The 14,414-nt window shown below is 43.9% G+C and overlaps 1 protein-coding gene across 4 annotated transcripts in view; it reads left to right on the top strand.

Moving 5' to 3' along the window:
• nfat5b (nuclear factor of activated T cells 5b) overlaps positions 1 to 14,143 on the top strand; it is a 130,498-nt gene extending 116,355 nt beyond the window's left edge. For 3 of the 4 annotated variants that reach the window (XM_034190514.1, XM_034190529.1, XM_034190535.1), the window contains exons 10-13: positions 7,698 to 7,772; positions 8,519 to 8,622; positions 9,731 to 11,477; positions 13,576 to 14,143. In XM_034190514.1, coding sequence (XP_034046405.1) covers positions 7,698 to 7,772; positions 8,519 to 8,622; positions 9,731 to 11,477; positions 13,576 to 13,814 — 2,165 coding nt within the window. In that variant the 3' untranslated portion in view covers positions 13,815 to 14,143. The remainder of the gene's footprint in view (positions 1 to 7,697; positions 7,773 to 8,518; positions 8,623 to 9,730; positions 11,478 to 13,575) is intronic. The other variant, XM_034190522.1, reaches the window with a different exon arrangement.
• Positions 14,144 to 14,414: the final 271 nt, after the last annotated feature.

Here is a 14,414-nt window from a genome sequence, read left to right as displayed (position 1 = left end):
GCACTAAGTCAGACAAAAATTCACAGAGAAACTCACAGTAACGACCAGGAGGACGATAGATAACAACAAATAAAACTGGTTTTTGGGACTTCCAATTTGGATGGACAAGACTAAGAGTCAAGCTTTCAAATGAATTAAAGCTCTGTCTGGGTTTTTGATTAATTAATAAGCTGGCGTGGAAGATTGCTGCTAATCCTCCGCCTCGGCCCGTGCTACAAGCCTTTTGGCAGTTAGTGTGACTCGGGGGTGTTGACTCATTTAAACTAACAGTCATCCTGCTGTAACCAGGTTTCTGTAAGGCAGAATAAATCAATATGTTGATCAATTATATCATTTACTAACAGGGACTTAGAAGAGAGAGATCTAATGTTTAATAGACCACATTTAACTGTTTTAGTCTGTGGTGCAGTTGAAGGTGCTATATTATTTTTTCTTTTTGAATTTTTATGCTTAAATAGATTTTTGCTGGTTATTGGTGGTCTGGGAGCAGGCACCGTCTCTACGGCGAAGGGGTAATGAGGGGATGGCAGGGGAGAGAAGCTGCAGAGAGGTGTGTAAGATTACAACTCTGCTTCCTGGTCCCAACCCTGGATAGTCACGGTTTGGAGGATTTAAGAAAATTGGCCAGATTTCTAGAAATGAGAGCTGCTCCATCCAAAGTGGGATGGATGCCGTCTCTCCTAACAAGACCAGGTTTTCCCCAGAAGCTTTGCCAATTATCTTTGAAGCCCACCTCATTTTTTGGACACCACTCAGACAGTCAGCAATTCAGGGAGAACATGCGGCTAAACATGTCACTCCCGGTCCAATTGGGGAGGGGCCCAGAGAAAACTACAGAGTCCGACATTGTTTTTGCAAAGTTACACACCGATTCAATGTTAATTTTAGTGACCTCCGATTGGCGTAACCGGGTGTCATTACTGCCGGCGTGAATTACAGTCTTACCAAATTTACACTTAGCCAGCAGTTTCAAATTTCCTTCAATGTTACCTGCTCTGGCCCCCGGAAGACAATTGACTATGGTTGCTGGTGTCGCTAACTTCACATTTCTCAAAACAGAGTCGCCAATAACCAGAGTTTGTTCCTCGGCGGGTGTGTCGCCGAGTGGGGTAAAACGGTTAGAGATGTGAACGGGTTGGCGGTGTACACGGGGCTTCTATTTAGGACTACGCTTCCTCCTCACAGTCACCCAGTCGGCCTGCTTTCCCGGCTGCTCGGGATCCGCTGGAGGGGAACTAACGGCGGTTAAGCTACCTTAGTCCGCACCGACTACAGGGGCCTAAATAGCTGTAGGATTTTCCAAGGTGCGGGTTATTGGTGGTCCCAGACCACCAGTAACCAGAAAAAATCTATTTAAGCATAAAAATTCCAAAAGAAAAAATAATATAGCACCTTCAATTGCACCACAGACTAAAACAGTTAAATGTCTTTTATTAAATATTAGGTCTCTCTCTTATAAGTCCCTGTTAGTAAATGATAAAATAATTGATCAACATATTGATTTATTCTGCCTTACAGAAACATGGTTACAGCAGGATGAATATGTTAGTTTAAGTGAGTTTGGAAGTCTCACAGGACAAGTTGTGACATGCCCAGCTGTTACACAATTTCTCGGATACTCACTCAACTGAAAAGCCACCAAAAGCCGTCTGAATCTTATGAATGGTTTCCAACACGGACGTGCTTTTTGTTGTGCGCCATTGCGGCTCCGTGCCGACGCGCAAATTCCTCCGCACGTCTTTCATTACAAAATCTCCTGAAACAGTGGAATGTGCCGCAAAAGTGCTGATGTACACCTCTTCTGCAATTTCTCTGGTAGTCAGACGACGTCCCGGATCAACACAGCCTTCACTTGGGAAATGATCTGGTCGTTTCAGCCTGTCAATGGCCGCTCGGAGCGCGGCGTGCCCTCCGCCGCTGTGGGCTGTCTTTAATCCGGTTGTAATGCTCCTTAATCTGTGTGACGCCGAGTGTATCCTCACTGAAAGCCGTCTGAATCTTCCGAATGGTTTCCACCTGGCTGTCTCTCACAGTTTCTGGAAAAATTCGATTCAGCACTGCTCCAATCGCTCAGCCATTTCCCTGACAATGAAAATCCCATGAGGGGGTTGGACCACTGCTCACTCAAAGCCTGCCCACAGGTGAATGACGCAACCGACAGGCGTGAAAAAACTCACGCATGCGCACGAAGGTTCAAGCTTGGCTGATGCAAGCGCACATGATTCAAATCCATATAGTTTTTAAAAAAAATAAAAAGGTCGGATAGTTTTCTAACAGACCTCGTAGATGGTTATTTTAGAGATGTGGGAATGTACTGGTTGTCTGCCTGGGTGGTTGCCATCTAGGACCCAATGCAGTTCTATGGTGTTGTGGATGTGGCAAAGCATAGCAACAGCGCATGTTCCCAGATTTAACTTGACTTGAAGGCGATAGCTATGAGAAGATAATATCCAGTGTTACTCTAACTCTTGATTAGTAATGTTTTATTTTGTTTTTCTTCTGTCTATTGTCTGTGTTCCTTTACAGTGCCAATTACTGTTTAGTAGGTTTACACCAAATCAGTATCACAATATGAAGCTCATATCTGCACTGGAATACAGTAATTCACAATTAATAATAATTTATTTAATAATACTTTTATTTATATTGTACTTTACCAAGAACAAAGCATTTCAAGAACCAAATCACACCATCACAAATTAACAAAAAGGAAAATATGTGACATAAAAACAAAGTCAAAACCCTAAATATTTCCCACCATCAAAAGTTGTAAGCAGTCAAGAAAAGGTGTGTTTTTAATCTAAATTTAAAAATGTCAATAGACCTCTACTGCCTAATCTCAGGTGGCAGTCTGTTCCACACAGTGGAACAGACTGCCACACAGACTACTCGGCAGTAAAGTGATACTGTTTCTTTCCAAGATGGCGCCTGTGACTGGCGTGGCCATCGCTCAGCTCCTGTTGTGTTGGTTACTAATGGCCACTTTTACAACATATGTTATTTTAGCAGCCTGACTAGCAGATGGAGGTGTCTTGGCTTTACGGGCTTACGATCGGGACTCTGTTTCATATCAAGGAGATGATGGAGAGCCTATTTGCTACACGAGACAGGTACAACCAGGCGTTTCCTCCGCCCCTAACTATCGGCTCCGACTCACCTGATTATCTGCTGCTGTTGCGGGCGCCGTGTAAGATCCGCAGGAGACTGAGGAAAAAAGGCTTTTTGGATAAGAGGAGAAGAGGCTCGCAGGCTGGTGTCCAGGTGAAGAGAAAGTGTGCAGCGGCGCATTTGGGCGCGGGTGCCAGCGCCGGCGGCCAAGGAAGGGCTCGCTTCCTCTACCACATTCCTCTCTTTGATGTGTGCGATGGCACATCTGCATCAACACCTGTTCGGTTAGATACGGGTGTTCTAGACTTTTCGCATTGCTGGTATCCTGGTGGCGTAGTTCCATCTCTACTGTGCACTTCCGTGTTTACGCCTCCGCCTGCACGGATCAGCCGGAGTCCACGTGACCGCTGTCTTCGTCCTATCCCATTGCGAGCCTCAGACAGCGCCTACATGACGTCTTCCACCTTGCGCCTTGGTTTAGTGAACGTGCGTTCAATCGCCAATAAATCATTTTCCCTGAATGATCTTATATCAATGGAAATGTTGGACTTAATGTGCTTTTTGGAGACTTGGCAGAGAGAAGAGGAATTTCTTCATTTAAACAAGCTCTGCCCTGCTGGGTTCTGTGTCCTTGGGAAGCCCCGCCCCTGTCGCCGTGGTGGGGGCCTTGCCATCGTTTATAAAGAGGATTGTTTTTAAAGGGGTACAGTCACAGGATTTTCCCTCCTTTGAATCACAGTTGGTCAAGGTGGGTTTCTCAAATCCATTTTTCTGTGTGTTCGTTTATCGCCCCCCAGGCCCTGCTACTGCCTTTCTTAAGGATTTCAGTGACTTTTTATCCTCTATTATAACGTTGGAATCTGTTTTAATTCTTGGAGATTTTAACCTTCATGTTGATGACAAGTTATCTTGCTCTGCTATGGAGCTTTTATCATTGACTGAAGCTTTTAATTTTGTGCAACATGTTTGAGCCCACTCACCAAAAGGGTCACATTTTAGATTTAGTTTTTACACTTGGCCTAGACATTTTAAATATGTCTATAAAAGATGTCCACTTGAGTGACCATAGTCTTGTTTCGTTTGACCTGCATTTCAGCTTTGATCAGAAGCCCTTAGAAGTTAAGTCTCGGAGGCGTATCATCACTGCTGATACTGCAGAAAGATTTTCTTCTATGTTTAATCCTTGTTTGTTCACTGATTTCCTTGATGTGGACAATTTTATCCAGTGTTTTAACCAACACTGTGATACTATTCTTGATTAGTTGGCTCCTGTTAAATACAACGTGTCTTTACAGAAAAATGAGTGCCCTTGGATAAATGAAGAGCTCTTAAGTTTTAAGAGACTGTGTTGTAGGACTGAACGCCTGTGGAAATCCTCTAAACTTGAGGTTCACAGGCTTCATCTCAGGGAGCTGGTTTTATCATATAACAAAATGGCTGAGAGTGCCCGCTCTGTCTACATACGTCAGCTGGTGTCTGTGACTAAGAAGAATCCCAGAGTGTTGTTTGATACAATCAACTCTCTTGTATGTCCTGCTGCTTCAGTTACTCCTGTGTTTTCTGAAGCTGACAGAAATGCTTTGAGTTTTTTCATTGACAAAATCAAGTTGATTAAGGATAAAATTCCACCCTCCCTGTGTGATACTTCTACTGTTATTGAGCCTGTTCCCAGTTGGTCTTCATTTAGGGCTGTGACACTTGCTGATATTTCGGCATTGGTGAGCAAGATGAAACCTTCCTCTTGCTCATCGGACATCCTTCCCTACAGGCTCTTTATTAAAGTATTTGAGGTAATTGGTCCGTGTGTTACTAGAATGGTAAATCTTTCTTTGTCCACTGGTGTGTTTCCCAGTGCTTTCAAGCATGCCATAGTGTTGCCTCTACTGAAAAAAACAGGTTTAAATCAAATGGAGCTAAGTAGTTTTAGACCTAGTTCTAAGCTCCCATTCCTGTCTAAGATCCTCGAGAGGGTGGTTTCAGACCGACACTCCTGGATCAGAATAACATTCATGACAGGTTTCAGTCCGGCTTTCGTAGACAGCACTCTACGGAAACGGCTCTTTTGAAAGTGTCCAGCGACATTATGATGTCTGCTGATGCTAGGAAATCCACCGTGTTGGTTCTTTTGGATTTGTCCTCTGCCTTTGATACTGTTGACCACCAGGTCCTGCTGAATAGATTGAGGGATCATGTCGGACTGTCGGGGTCAGTTCTTCGGTGGTTTTTCTCATATCTGTCCGGGCGTAGCTTTAGCGTTTTTGCTAACCAGATAAGGTCAGAGTCTGCGGACCTGTTAGGCGGAGTCCCTCAGGGTTCTGTGTTAGGCCCCATTTTGTTTTTATTCTACTTGATCCCTTTAGGTAGGATCATTCAAAGATTTACTGATGTCTCTTACCAGTTATTTGCGGATGACATCCAGCTTTACTGCTCCTTTAAGCCATCTGAGATTAAGAGGCTTGATTCCCTCCTCCATTGTTTGGCAGAAATAAAACAATGGCTAACGAATAACTTTCTTCAGCTCAATGCAGACAAAACAGAGACATTGGTTATTGCCCCTGATGCCCATATTCCAGGTATTCAGCAGTACTTGGGAGACCTGGGCCAGTCTGCTAAATCATGTCTTCGAAACTTGGGTGTCATCTTTGACAACTAATTCATGCATTTATTTCCTCTAGGCTGGACTATTGTAATTCATTATTATCAGGTTGTCCTAAAGGTTCCCTGAAAATACTTCAGTTAATTCAAAATGCTGCAGCTAGAGTACTAATGGGGACTAGAAGGAGAGAGCATATCTCACCCATATTGGCCTCTCTTCATTGGCTTCGTGTTAATTCTAGAATTTAAAATTCTTCTTCTTACTTATAAGGTTTTGAATAATCAGGTCCCATCTTATTTTAGGGACCTCATAGTACCATATCACCCCAATAGAGTGCTTTGCTCTCAGACTGCAGGCTTACTTGTAGTTCCTAGGGTTTCTAAGAGTAGAATGGGAGGCAGAGCCTTCAGCTTTCAGGCTCCTCTCCTGTGGAACCAGCTCCCAATTCAGATCAGGGAGACAGACACCCTCTCTACTTTTAAGATTAGGCTTAAAACTTTCCTTTTTGCTAAAGCTTATAGTTAGGGCTGGATCAGGCGACCCTGAACCATCCCTTAGTTATGCTGCTATAGACTTAGACTGCTGGGGGTTCCCATGATGCAGTGAGTGTTTCTTTCTCTTTTTGCTCTGTATGCACCACTCTGCATTTAATCATTAGTGATTGATCTCTGCTCCCCTCCACAGCATGTCTTTTTCCTGGTTCTCTCCCTCAGCCCCAACCAGTCCCAGCAGAAGACTGCCCCTCCCTGAGCCTGGTTCTGCTGGAGGTTTCTTCCTGTTAAAAGGGAGTTTTTCCTTCCCACTGTCGCCAAGTGCTTGCTCACAGGGGGTCGTTTTGACCGTTGGGTTTTTTTACGTAATTATTGTATGGCCTTGCCTTACAATATAAAGCGCCTTGGGGCAACTGTTTGTTGTGATTTGGCGCTATATAAATAAAATGTATTGATTGACAAAGACATGTCTTTGGTACAGCATTGTAAACAGCTGATGAGGAATTGCTTCTTTCAATTAAGAAACATCTCTAAGTTCAGGAAAATGGTGTCCCAAAATGATTTAGAGCTTATTATTCATGCTTTTGTGTCAACACGTTTAGACTACTGTAACAGTTTGTTTTCATGTCTAAACAAGGAGTTGCGTCGACTGCAGTTAGTACAGAACTCTGCAGCGAGAATTCTGACACAAGCTAACAGGAGGACTCATATTTCCCCAATTTTAAAGGAGCTTCATTGGCTGCCAGTGTCCTTCAGGATCAATTTTAAAATTTTGGTTTTAACTTTTAGAGCTCTACATGGCCAGGCGCCTCCCTATATCTGTGACCTCATCCAGTCTTATGCCCCTGCCAGGGCGTTGAGGTCTGTGGACCAAAGTTTGTTGATGGTTCCTCGCACCCATTTTGCAACCAGAGGAGAGCGATCCTTCCAGGCTGTTGCTCCCAGGCTTTGGAATGGTCTCCCGCTCTCTCTGCGTTCACTGGACTCTGTCGTCACTTTTAAAAGCCAACTTAAGACCTTCTTTTTTACACAAGCTTTTGCTTAGCTTTTGGGCTGCTTTGCTATCCTATGTTATGTTTTTAAATGTCTCGGCCATTGTCTGATGTATTGTGTGGTGTACTGTGATTTTATGTTGTGAAGCACCTTGTGGCTCTTGTCTGTGAAAGGTGCTATATAAATAAAATTTACTTATGGTGCACGAAATACACATCGACCATCTTTTGATTCCTAGCACATAGCCTGCCATCATCCTGTGATCACAGGGCACATGCCGGCACGTATGGCCGAAATAAATCAGCCATATAGGACAGCACACAGCCATGCAAAATCTTAAAAGTCAACAGCAAAACCTTAAAATTCACCCTCACGTGAACACGCAATCAGTGAAGTGTTATACTGCATTGGGATTATGTGATCAAAACAGCAGGCATTCTGCTTCACAACATAATGTTTTTTTGTTTGTTAGTTTAAATTGGTAGAATTAAACCTTTTTGTTATTGCAGCTAATCCTGATGTTTCTGTGAAGAAAGAGACTGCCTCTCCAGTGAAGACCTGTCCTTATGATGATCAAATTAAAGGTTTTTTTTTCCTTGTTTCCATTCTATGATTGTGGCATTTATTAAAACTACTGTATATTGGGAATGATATCAAACTTTATCATATACCTATAAATGATACGCCACTGTGATTGGATAAAACACTAAAGAATAAATAGCAATACACCCTTTTCGCGGACGGGTAATATTTTTCATACCACCCGAGTAAGTGAATGTCGCCTTGGTAATCAGCCAATCCATACATATGTTGTGACGTCACGGCACGTGCGATCCTAGATAATGTCAATGTGTAATTTAATACAGTGGTCCCTAGCTATATCGCGGTTCACCTTTTGCGGCCTCGCAGTTTCTACGCTCACTGTTTTGATGCGCAACGCCTGCTGCATGGTCTCAGTGACAGCAGCCGCAGAGCTCCGTGGCCATGACTTGGATTCTTTGCGGGTCCCACATCCGTAGCCCCGGAGGCAGTGAGCGAAGGGAGAGCACGCGCATTGTGTTCTGCGTGCATTTATCATTTATAGGTATATGATAAAATCGTTATCAAGTTGTTTTACCAATGAATATGGCTTTACTTTCAAACCTTCGGCCTCAGGGTGTATGGTTTTCTTCAGGGTATATAAAGCCATATTCACTGGTGAACAACTTGATAACTGATAGAATTCATAGCATAACCTTCATACTGCACACTTTCAATTCAAAAGAAACAAAGTGATGAATGTGAGACTTAAAATGTTTCATGATCTCTACCACCCCCCACCACCCAACAGCTCTGGACGGTGCCTTAATGCCTTCAGTGGTGCCTTCAATAAAGAGAGAAGAAGTCACACCAATGGAAGTTTCTAGCAACGTCCAACCTCATGGGGCATTTAAGGTAATGTGATGTATTGTTCTGCGCTCTCATTAACATTCTTTAGACAGAATAGATGTAATGATTTGCTGTAACATGTCAGTAGATTTTGTGTGTGTTTAAGTCAGGTGTTCTTGTTCTGAACAGAAAGTTATTAACAGTATGTGTGTGTGTGTATATATATATATATATATATATATATATATATATATATATATATATATGTATATATATATATATATATATATATATATATATATATATATATATATATATGTGTGTGTGTGTATGTATGTAGCAGTGGCTTTGTTGGCCCCCAGCCCCAGGTTTTGTAAAAGAAATAAACTGACAAGTTCAATTCAAGCTTGAACCATACCGCCTTGTAATCTCCATCATGCATGTGCTAATGAGAAAATTGGACTGTTTAAAAAAAAAATAAAGCTTCTTAAATTGAAATATCTCAATGGTATTTCAGTTACCCAGCTTCATTTTGATTGTCAGTCCACAATTGGAGGTGTTCTGGAGAATTACAAAAAAACATAAGAGAACAGTCAAGGGAGTCTCCTATAAGAGTTGCTGCACAACTACTTTTTGATGACGTAACACATATTTGATGCCTTTCTGGACTGTACACTCAACATCCCAAGCTGCTTTATAAAAGATTACATTAGCACGCCCAATACAGTGCCACGTGAAATCAATCTGGAACGGGCAGGAGTGTAGGTGGCACACAAATCTGTCTAAATTTTTACGCAACTCCTTCTGATACAGGTTGACATCAATCAAAATGAATCTAGTAGTCATTGGCAGTTTGAGCTGTTTCAACTGAAATAGGTGATTTTTTGGGGGTGGGGGGGTATTATTATTATTATTATTATTATTTTTAGTAGTATTTTTCTTTTTTTTGTCTATTTTTGGACCTGAAGACATTTGCCCTTATCAAAGTTCGCAGCTCGAGGGAGAATTATTTATTTATTTAGCTTTACGGACATACAGTTTTGTTGTTTGAGTTATTGTACTAAAAAACTTGAGGGAATGGACTCATCTATTAAAGCCTATGAAAAAACATTAACTAACAGAGCAAACATCAGCACATATATTCTTTTACACTTTTTATCTTCTGTCTTTGCAGCAGGCTGCAGATGTCAGAGGTCCAGCCCAACAGAGCACAGATGTTTCTTTCAGTCATCTGGATAAGAACAGACCATTCTCCAATAATCTGTCTCAGCCTGCAGGTGACTCTGACAATGACCAGAGTCCGATCTTTAACAATGCAGAGCCCCTAAGCACTATCCAGAAGCAGGACATTGTTCCCACCAGGTCCCATCTTGTAGATGCTCTGGTCCAACAAGGCTCCCAGAAGTTCCTCCTGGAAACCAGAGAGAATCTTGGGCAGGAGAGGCCAGGAAGCAGTTCTCCGACTATGAGGAGGCTGTGTAGAGAACCTGCATCCCAGCAGCAGCAGTTATCACATTTTCCCTCAGAAGATGTTGCCCATTTGGAAGAGGCAGTGAGACAACTCAAAGCCAAAGGGTTCTGTAGCTTAACACTGCAGCCTGATAACCGGATGGCTAAACAGCAGCAGCAACATATCCAACACCACCAGCAGATCCAAGAACAACAAATTCAGCAGCAGCAGCAGGTTTTGGAGAACATTCAGCAGCAGATTTTGCAGTCACAGATCCAAATGCAATGTGGTATATTCCAGGAAGTCTCCTCCCAGGGGAAAAATACAGAGCAGCAGGGCTCACCACAGGGAGTAATGCCAAGTCAGGGAACTATTTTCCAGCAGGCCCAGCAGCAGCAGCAACAAGCAGCTCTGTTTCAGCAGTCCAATGACCTCTTTCCTATTCAAACCAACTTCCTCCAACAGACACCCTCACCTCCTATTTTCCACAATCCCACTTCTTTGGCTAAACCTCAAGACCCACAAGGGACAGTGTTTTGTGCTCAGAAAGCCCCTCACACACAAGATCAGGTCCAGGCTGGGCTCTTTCAGGAAAGTATTCAAGTACTGAGTGGAACAACTGTTTCCCCAGAGCACCAGCCCTCAACCTCCAGCATCTTCCTTCATCAGAATTCTCTAAACTCTCAGCTTTCAACCAGCAGTACCCAACAGCAGCAACAACAGCTGGCCTTCCTCAGTGCACTGCAAACACCTGCACCTGAACCACATTCAGTATTTCAGCCTCAAACACAGCTCTCACCTATTCAACAAAGGAGCCCTTTGGAGCAGCAGCAGCAGCCTTCCCAACCTCATCCGCACACTCAGCCATCCCAGCAGGCTTCCCTCTTTCAGAACATTTCACCTCATACATCCACAAACACCCTTTCTCCAAGCCAGCAGCAACAAGCTGGCTTACTATTCTGCAGTAATCCCCTTTCCACACCAAAGCAGCCATCCAGCCTCCTGTTCAGTAGTCAGGGCCAGATGCCTCCCTTGACAAGCAGCAGTCTGGCTTCTCAAGAGCTTCCAAATTCCACTGTGCTGTTATCCCAATCCAGGATGGTTACAGTAAACCAGCATGACTGCTCTGAAGCCATGGCCATAGGGAATCCTGCTGATCCACATCAGCAAGTTCTGTTTCATGAGCAACAGCCCATGCAGTTAGGCAGCAACTCAAACAGCCACCAGGAGCAGCATGTGGGTCTCTTCATGCCCCAGGCTAACATGGCGTCCCTACAGGGTGGACTTGGTGCTCAGGAGCTCACACAGCCAACCATGTTTGCCACACAGAACAGTATATCAAGCCTCCAGACCACCTCCTCTTCTCCTGTTCAGCAACCAGGAACTCTGTTTCAGAGTGCTGTCAGTGGAACCATGAGCCAGCCCAGCCAGCCTCAACAGCCTGCACTCTTCCTGTTTGGAATTCAAGATGGTAAGGAATTGATTTCCCATTCAACACAAGGGCTATACGACAAAAAACATCAATATGATAAAAAATCTTATATCCCGATTATATATATTATGACATACAGGACCAGTCAAAATGCCCCCCCAAAAAATTACACACAAGTTTGATAGCATGGATAGGTTCCATTATGTAATTTGAAGCTTTTCCTTCTGTTATTATCTCAGTCATTTTAGCATAAAATAAATAAGCTGGGAAGAAAACATCTTGGTGTTACATCTACTAAATTTGAATATAAAATTGACTGTTATTAGCAGAATGAAACATTGTTAACAGTAACATACAAGGTCTGTTAGAAAAGTATCGGACCTTTTTATTTTTTTCAAAAATTATATGGATTTGAATCACATCAGCCAAGCTTGAACCTTCGTGCGCATGCGTGAGTTTTTTCACGCCTGTCGGTTGCGTCATTCGCCTGTGAGCAGTGGTCCACCCCTCTCGTCGGATTTTTATTGAGAATAAATGTCTGAACAATTTGGAGCTTTGCTGCATCAATTTTTTCCAGAAACTGTGAGAGACCTCCAGGTGGTAACCATTTGGAAAATTCAAATGGCTTTGAGGGACAATTTTATGGGGATTACACAGATTAAGGAGTGCTCCAGCCGGTTTAAAGACCGCCCACAGCTGCTGAGAGCGCGACGCGCTCCGAGCGCCGATCGACAGGCTGGAACAACCAGATCATTTCCAACGTGAAGGCTTTGTTGATCCGGGACGTCGTCTGACCTACACAAAAATGGCAGGAGACGTGGATATCAGTACTTTTTCAGCACATTCCACTGTTACAGGAGTTTTTTTCATGGAAAGAAAAGCGGACGGATGCGCCACTGTGCCGTTCATGGCGCGGCACAAAACCACCTCTGTGTTGGTCTCACAGGACGGCTTTGAGATGGCTTTCAGACGGCTGTCGGTGGGTTTTCAGTCATGTGACTAACCGAGAAATTGTGGATGAGCCTGGACATGCCAGAACATGTCCTGTGAGGCTTCATCACAGCGTTGCTTTGCGCCATGCGGCACCACCGCGACGCACGGAATTCCTCCGCTCCTCTTTCCATGACAAAAACTCCTGTAACAGTGGAATGTGCTGTTCATTTCCAAACTGGACGCTGTGTTTTATCCGGGACGTCCTCTGACTAGCACAGGAATTGCAGAAGACGTGGACATCAGCACTTTTTGGGCACATTGAGACAGACGTGCGGAGGAATTCTGCACGTCGCGGTGGTGCCGCATGGCGCAAAGCAACGCTGTGATGAAGCCTCACAGGACATGTTCTGGCATGTCCAGGCTCATCCACAATTTCTCGGTTAGTCACATGACTGAAAACCCACCGACAGCCATCTGAAAGCCATCTCAAAGCCGTCCTGTGAGACCAACACGGAGGTGGTTTTGTGCCGCGCCATGAGCGGCACGGTGGCGCACCCGTCCGCTTTTCTTTCCATGAAAAAAAACTCCTGTAACAGTGGAATGTGCTGAAAAAGTACTGATATCCACGTCTCCTGCCATTTTTGTGTAAGTCAGACTACGTCCCGGATCAACAAAGCCTTCACGTTGGAAATGATCTGGTTGTTTCAGCCTGTCGATCGGCGCTCGGAGCGCAGCGCGCTCTTAGCAGCTGTGGGCGGTCTTTAAACTGGCTGGAGCACTCCTTAATCTGTGTAATCCCCATAAAATCGTCCCTCAAAGCCATTTGAATTTTCCGAATGGTTATCACCTGGAGGTCTCTCACAGTTTCTGGGAAAAATTGATGCAGCAAAGCTCCAAATTGTTCAGACATTTATTTGTAATAAAAATCCGATGAGAGGGGTGGACCACTGCTCACACAAAGCCTGCTCACAGGTGAATGACGCAACCGACAGGCGTGAAAAAACTCACGCATGCGCACGAAGGTTCAAGCTCGGCTGATGCAATCACGGGATTCAAATCCATATGGTTTTTGCAAAAAATAAAAAGGTCCGATACTCTTCTAACAGACCTCGTACTATTATCTGTCACTAAATTAATATTTGATTGTGTGTGTGTGGTATGTAAAATAGGATGTTGACCAGCTTCTCCTGTTGATTTCTTGCAGAATGTGACCCACTGATAAACAGTCCGGGAAACACAGTGTCTGATCAGCTTATAGCACTCAGCCAGTTGGGTCAGAACCAAAGAGAGAGTGATGCTTGCATCCAGTCTCTGCTCAACCAATCCTTGTCACAATCCACGATGGCGCAGAGCAGCATGACTTCATCACAGAACATGGAGAAGATCAACGACCTGTTGGTTAGCTTGCAAGAGTCTGGCAGCAGTTTATCACAGTCATACTAAAGCACAGGTTCACACAATATTCTGTTATTTATCACTGATTACATTTTGAATAAGTTTAAGTTATGGACAAAACACTATCCGTTGATAATTGCAGGTTAAATGTTCATGTATGGCCCCGCATAATGAAGGTGAAAGCATGAATTGTTTTACATGTGCTTGCTTGGTGGTGTAATAACATTGGATTGTTTTTCTGGCGGGCAGCACGATGGATTAGTGGTTAGCACTGTTGCCTCACAGTGAGAAGGTCATGGGATTGACTCCCACCTGTGGCCTTTCTGTGCGGCGTTTGCATGTTCTCATCATGTTTGTGTGGGTTCCCTCCAGATGCTCCGGCTTTCTCCTACATCCAAACACATGCAGGTTAGGTGAATTGGAAACTTTCAATTGTCAGTAGGTGTGCATGTGGGTGTGAATGTGTTTGTCTGTATTTGGGTGGAGTACATGCTGAACAGACTGGCGTCCTGTACAGGATGTACCCCGCCCCTCTCCCTATGACTGCTTGGATAGGCTCCAGCCCCCCGTGACCCGATCTTAGATAAGCAGTTGAAGGTGTGTGTGTGTGTGTTCCTCTGGCTTTAATGAGCTTGTTCCTTGCCTAAA

This window comes from Thalassophryne amazonica, chromosome 2 (genome assembly GCF_902500255.1).
Source record: "Thalassophryne amazonica chromosome 2, fThaAma1.1, whole genome shotgun sequence".
Lineage (NCBI taxonomy): Eukaryota > Metazoa > Chordata > Actinopteri > Batrachoidiformes > Batrachoididae > Thalassophryne > Thalassophryne amazonica.
This window is presented reverse-complemented; position numbering and strand designations above follow the sequence as displayed.